General features: G+C 31.2%; 1 protein-coding gene across 1 annotated transcript; it reads right to left on the bottom strand.

Annotated features, from left to right (window-relative positions):
- Positions 1–3,691: 3,691 nt before the first annotated feature.
- Positions 3,692–6,594, bottom strand: LOC100799507 (probable N-acetyltransferase HLS1-like). The gene is made up of 2 exons (XM_003551191.5): positions 5,987–6,594; positions 3,692–5,673 (listed from the first exon to the last, which is right to left on the bottom strand). Exons 1-2 carry the CDS (start codon positions 6,158–6,160, stop codon positions 4,672–4,674), a joined length of 1,176 nt encoding a protein of 391 aa, XP_003551239.1. The 5' UTR covers positions 6,161–6,594; the 3' UTR covers positions 3,692–4,671.
- Positions 6,595–7,368: the final 774 nt, after the last annotated feature.

Genomic DNA, 7,368 nt, shown 5'->3' with positions numbered 1-7,368 from the left:
TGCATTGATAGATATGAAGCATTACAATACATCTATTAGCTTTTTAGGCCTGCCAGGCCCTAACTAAGGGGGGGTTAGTCTTTCATTGTCATGAGAGACTTTTACATTTTAAGGGGTTGATGTAGATGAAAGAAGATGATAGATGACTAGTAACAAGAAAAGGGGAAATGACTAAAGAGAAAGGGTTTCCGCTAAAGGACAAACCCAGTGTGTGGGTTGCGTCCTTCCCTTCTACTTCCTACTCCTTTTATAGGCCTAAGGTAGCTTAATTTTCACCCGACCTCGTGCTTAGCTCGGGCTTTTCGCTCTAAGCGTGCCTTTGGGCTTCTTCGTGGGCTTTTTTTGCGCTAAACGTATGTTGCATGCTGAGCGAGAATGCATGTTGGGCTTGTCCTAAGCGAGCTTTCCAATTCTTCCAATTTTTCTTCAAGGCTTTTTCTTCCAATTTTTGCATCAATTTTCCTACTAAGCACTTGAAATATTCTTCTTTTAACTTCTGCTAATCAAAAACTGCAAAGATATTAATTTCTTTATTATTTCATTAAAAACAACAATAAAGTAAAGAAATTACAATTATTTTAAACCAAAATTGACTATCAAATTAACTCAAATTTCGTAGTTATCATGATTCTGCATATAAAATTTGAAATGGAATCATGTTTTTGTTTCAAATTCTGTATGCAAAGATATGTTTCCACTATGTATTTGTTTTGGCTTAAAAACATGAGAACGTGATTCCATGTAACAAATATGAAACGTTCAGATTTTATATACAAAATCACGTTGTTATGTATTTATTGGGAAGTTGGGGTGCAGAAAAGGTGAAGGGGGAAGAGAGAAGGTGTGGTGGTTTGAAGTAAAGGGTAAAATGATATTTTTCATGAGTTTAAAAAGTTGGTAAAAGTAAATAACAATTCTTGTAAGGCCTAAGGGGAAGAAAGAGTGCATGGTGGTTTGAACTAAGGGGCAAAATGGTATTTTTTTTAGGATTTTTGTCGAGTTAACATGTGGGTCCACCAAAACTAAAATATTAAGAAAAAATAATAAATATATATTAATTAATTTTATCATTTATAAATATTAATAATAAATATTTAAAAAATTAAATATTACCTTAAATTTTGAATAATAATTTATTTAGAAAAAAATTAACTGATTAAAAAGTTAATAAATATATGTATAAAATACCAAAATAAATATTAAATTATATTTTAATAACAAATGGGTTGACAGGTTAATCGGTCCCATTTTTTCTCTCAATTCATTTTTTAGTAGAAAAAAAACAGGACGAGTTAAAAACCTTTTCCCAACTCACCTGACTAATGGGCCAAAACGAGTTGGCCTAAGTGGTCCAAGTCATTTTATCACCCATAATTTTAAAAGTTCATAAGAGTCAATAACAATTATTAGAGGACCAATAACCCTTTAAGAGTAATGGACTGATGGTGGACCAATACCAAAATGACTAGACCCAAAAAACACTCTAATAAAGGTTCACTTGAAACTAATGTAAGAGAGTCCAAAAAAACCAATATATATAATTCTTCAAAGTCACTATGATATTTTAGTATTAATCTCCTTTATATATGATCCTATATTTGTAATATAGTTGAACGGTTTAACAAACAGTAGCTATCAATATCAATCAAAAATCAATTTCAAATACACTTTTCTTGGCATTTGAGATATGATTATATGCTTTTAATATTAATTGAATGGTTTAACTTTTTAACTTTTAATCTATCATTTTCAAAAATTTAAGTTCTAACTTTAATTTGAATAGTTTTTTAAAATAAAATTATCAATAATTAATAATAATAATATAAATTATTTATCATAAATCTAAAATTCAAGTTATATGTTTAAAATTATTTATTTATTACAAATTCTAATTACAATGTAATTTATATTATAAATCATAAATTTTAGTTGTATAAAATAAATGTTATTTTATGTAATACACATATTAAAATACTAGTTAACGATGATACTTTTTGAAGGCAACAAAATTTAAGATATGATTTTATCAAGTTATTCTCTTCTTATAGGAAAAATGTTATTATTGTTTGGTTTTCCAAAAAGAGAAAAGCTTGCATCACTTTGAGACTCTTTTTATAATTAATTGAAATTTATTAAAAATTATCAATTTTGATAGATCTCACATATAATTTAATAATTTGTTCTCCTAATTTAGTTGTAGGACCCACCGAAATAAGTGATTTCTAAGAATTTTTAATTAACCAATTAAAAAGAAAGTATAAGAAAGAAAATATTAAAAAGAATCTTACTAACATTCCTCTATTCAAACTATCATTTTCCAGAGATAATCATCTTCGAGATATAATTGAAGACTAACTATAAACACATCTTCCAATGGAATTCTTACCTATTAAGTGAGAATTGGTATTATTGAGGAAAAAATACAAATTATAGTTATACATCATATAAACATAGATGAATAAAAAAAAATATAGTTTATGTTCATGTGATCATTTAGAAAACTAATGCGCATTCATCTTTTATAGTAATAAGCAATAAACATGGCTCTACTTTCTTGAAAGAAAATCAAAATTAAATGCTAACAAATTAATTTTGGAGTCAATAATTAACCATTGACTCTTAAATATTTTATGAATAAAGTTTTGATTGTCGATATGCATTGTTATCTCCCACTTTAAGATGCAACATTCTCGGGAAGAAAGTTTGCTAGGCACACCAATTAAACTAGGTTTCTAGAGAGTTTATGTCAAATGCAACGAATTTGGATATAAATTGGACTCACTTTAAAATAACAACAATTGATGTAATCCTATGAAAGTTACAAAATTACAATGTTAATGGCTTATTCTTCTTTTTGTACATAATGATCTCTATCTATATCTATTTAATTACTTTCTTTATTTGTTTTGACATAATGATCTAATCTTGAAAAATTATCAAACATATTTTAATGCCTTGAGCTTTTAATAATAAATAATTCATCATCAATAATAAAAAATAAATAATAGTTTTGTAATCATCTTTTATTTATTTTATTATATTTTATTGTTGAATTTTACTTACACTTAATATTATTTTTTCATCACGGTTGGATATTAAGACGGTTAGATAATCGTCGTGAAAAGTAAACACTTTTTATGATTGTGACTTTAAAGATAATTTTAAAATCATCTTTAAATGTAATCTGAAATTAACATTAAAAGTCTTCATTCTAGTAATGTCATATCTAATAATGATTACATGAGCAACAATCTTATATATATGGCTAATATTTTATGTTAATGAAAAATTATTGGTGTAAATACATATTATTAATGCAAAATAATTCTCTCAAAGTTTTGTTAGAAGAAATAAAATATATTTTTTAGTGATATTTATACTACAAATTAAAGTGATTAATTAGTTTGAGTGTTGACTAAGAAATATCTTTGATATACACAAAAATTAAAATAAGAACTTATTTATTAGTTAGTATTATGAATTATATTAGTAAAATAATAGTAATAATTAAGTGTCTATTTACATTTTTTAAATGGAAAATATTTCCTAAATACAAAATTGAAACAGAAAAAGTATTCTCTTTCATTTTAGAGAGTAGTTTAAAACGTGTTTACGAAAAGGATAAAACAAGTAATTGAGAGATAGAGACAATTATATACGATGTCACATACACGTCTAAATTTCACATTTCTTATAAGTAATTTGTCCATTAATGTCACAATCATTTATTAGAAGCTTCATCATTGCTATTCTATGGTCGTGCTGAATAGAAGTAGAAGGAAGAGTTGCAGAGTCTTTCTAAATACAAATCCACTAACTTTATTAGTCCAACTCGCTCTTTATATGGTTCTAACCGAGAGCAAGGTCCCTAGCTAGCTACTTAACTAACATTTGCCATAATGGTAAAAAGTGAAAGCTAGAAAACCGAAGAAGCAAAGTCTCTTTTGAGTTTTTTTTTTATTCCCACACGAGCCAAGGAAACTTTACACCATCATCAACATTCCTCATGGGGTTAGAGACAATACAATGCTCGATCACAAAATGAAGAAGAAACCAAAACCCCTTGAGACTCACTTGCATTTTTTTTTCTCTATCTTTTCCCCCTTTATCTTGGAACAGAAGTTGTCTAACTCTTGGCTTGAATAGATCATAGAATAGAGAATAATAACTAAGGGTTACTTTCATGATCTCACACTATATATAAAATGGCTCGAAGCCTCTGTTTTTTTTTTTAGTGATGACATTAACATTAACATACATACATGTTAAAGAGACCATATCCCGATGCGATGCGACAAAGCGAGGGAGGAGGGTCCAGCTAAAAAATTTACTAGAGGGGAAGGGACAAAGTTTGGACCACCATGGTGATTGAGTAGTCAGAGTCATGAGGCACAGGATGGGGAATTGCAAAGAAGAACACCAAAGTGTGGCACCTAAATTATGGATATCTTTTGAGATTTTGTGTCACCGATGTGAAAGGAACTAGAGAAAAACCCCCACCAGGAGAGATGGATGGACTTATCACACAATACATGAGGTGGGCTTTGGTTCTCTGAGACAAAGCTAAGGAAAGGAAAAAAAAAATTAAGGTGAAGATATTTTCCAAGCTTTTTTCTTGTCCCCTTTCATTACTTTTTTTTTCTTTTTTTTTTTTGTGAGATCATGCATGCTTTAAACCTCTCTTGGGTCTACAAAAAGAGCTCTTGTTGGTGGGGTTTTGGTTGTTAATTCATGGAACTTGTTATTTGTCCCTTCATTTTTCAACGCCTTTATGCACCACAAGTCCTCCGGGCATGAGAGCAATTTCCAATGTGGGATATGGTGGTTGAGCTCATCTCTTCCTCCAACTTCAGTCACAATGATCCTGCAATTACTCTCATCCTTGGACTCAGCACCCATGTTGTGCACAAATTGGCACAAGGCCCTCACTAGCTTCCCTGAAAATGGCCCTTCATGGTGCACCCCATACATGAAATAGAACCCAAATGGGTTGAAGAAATCAGGTATGGTTGGCAATTTCAAACATGGGAAGATCTTATGAATCAACCACCAACTCTTAGTGCATACCAAGCAAGAAAAAGGTGCTTTCCCTAGCCTTAACTTGAATATCTCCCCACTATTCCATACACTAAGCATAGCCCAACTATTTGGTACTTGTCCATCTGACCCAAAATCACCCCAAGCAATATCTCCTTTGAAATATGCCACCCATGTCCCCAAACTTAGCTTGTTCCTAAGTATATTCCCTATGTCATTAGGGAAGAACTCTGTGGACCCCATGAATCTTCTATAGAGGTACTCAGCTTGGTCAATCTTCAACCTTGCTATCTCAATGTTGGGTGATATTTGAAAGCAATGATGGTTCACAGGGTTGACAAGAATAGCTGGAGTCCTGAACTTGGTGTAGCCAAACTTGTCCATGAAGAGACTCACTGAGGCATGGTTGTCTTTCTCTGTTGCCATGTATGCATAGTCCACATCTTTTGAAGTGAACCATTCTTCTAGTGTTCTCACAAGGCTTGAGCCAATCCCTTTTCTCCTGTGCTGAGGTGATACCCTTAGGCCAAGGACGTACCCCACCTTTGCCAAATCCTTTGGAGGGTGACCATGAACTGTGACCACTTTTATAGACCCTTGAATGACACCAACCAATTCATTGTCCAACTCTGCCACCTACCACCAAATTAGTGGTGGGCATGATGATCAAACAAAAAGAATAAGAAGCATAAGAAGAAGAGAAAGAAAGACATAGAAGATTATGATTAACTTGTGGTGCATGTACTACAAGGTTTTAAATAACGTTTCAAGACCGTGATTTGGGCAACATCAAGATTTTTTTTAATTGTCCGCGTTCGCAATTGAGACCAAATTGATCGCATTTGTCCGCGACCAAATACTTAAAACCTTGAAATACATAATGAGAAGAAAAAAACCATGAAGTTAGTGCCTTATAGTGGCATATAGTAATTGTGTGTGAATCACTTACCAGCATCATGTACATGGGACTGTTCCGGATCCTACAAATGGGGTCACCCATAGTGTCTGTGAAGAGAAACACGCTTTCTGATGGCCCTACCTCGCATCTTCTCTCAAGATCTTCCACTTGAGCCCTATCAGATTGCCCCTCATAGCTTCTGATTCTGAACTTGTTGAATTCCATACCCCAAAAGAGAGAGATTTAGCTAGAAGGAATGACACTCATACAAGGAGCTAGTAGTAGTGTTTGATGTGTGAGTGATGATCATGGAGTGAAATAAAAGTAAAAGGGAATTGCTCAAAGCTTAAGAAGGTACACAAGATGATACAAATAGCAAGACATGGTGCAACCAAGGAGAAGTAACACAAGTACTACAACAAGAATGGTTTGGCATAGACTTCATTATGATAATGATTTTATATGCAGGGGATAGAAAGAAAAACAAAATACAAAAAAAAAAAAGGAGGTGGGAAGAGAGAGAAAGAGGTGGTAGAAATAGAAAGAGAGAGATTGGAACTTGGTTGGGAGAATGTTCTTTATCAGAATCATCAAATAACCTAGGCTTCAATAATAATAGTAGACAAAAGTTAGATTAATAATGGAATGTGTTTTTTGTCTCTAGCTTTTTGTGTCCACTCCTCGTATATATATAGGTTAAGGTAATGTTATTCTTATATATATATATAGATAGATAGATATATATATATAATGAAATTTTTTCACATAACCTTGTTTTTATTATTGACACTTTTTTTCATCCCTCTTCGTTATACTTGTATTTGTAATTATTTACTATCCCTTAAATTGAGTTTGCGTGAGGCTTGAATTATGTCAAACAATCATTTTCCAATTTCCATATAGGTTAGTTAATGAATACTACATTATATGTTCATATCTCTACGTATCTACTAGTATGTTTTTTGTGTGTATCCACGTTAGGTTAACCTCAGGCTCACGCACGCCCCACGGTGCACGCCTATGGATTTGTGATTTCGTACTACGCTGACGCTGATTCGTTAGTCAACATAATTGATTACGAAACTATACAACAAATCTGGTCTATCCTATTAGAAAGATAAACTAATTTTTTGTTTAAGAAATATTTAATTTATCTTACAAAAATTACGTTTTTAAAGATTAATAGAGTTATATTTTAATTTAATGTGTATAAGCCTTTTAATGATTTTTTTGTGATTAATATCTTCAGATTTTAGCTTAAAAACTTTTATACCGATTAGGAATTACAAAAAATAACAAGATATGAAGTTTCAAAATAAGTATAACTAAAATTTTATTTTATGTATGGAAAAAATATTTGTTAAGAAAATTAACTCTACTATTTTGTAAATGTTATTGACATGAACAAAATTATCTCATAAAATATACCTCTA

Source organism: Glycine max, chromosome 18 (assembly GCF_000004515.6).
Source record: "Glycine max cultivar Williams 82 chromosome 18, Glycine_max_v4.0, whole genome shotgun sequence".
In the NCBI taxonomy this organism is placed as follows: Eukaryota; Viridiplantae; Streptophyta; class Magnoliopsida; order Fabales; family Fabaceae; genus Glycine; species Glycine max.
Note: the sequence above shows the minus strand (reverse complement) of the source record. Positions and strands in the feature narration are given on the sequence as shown.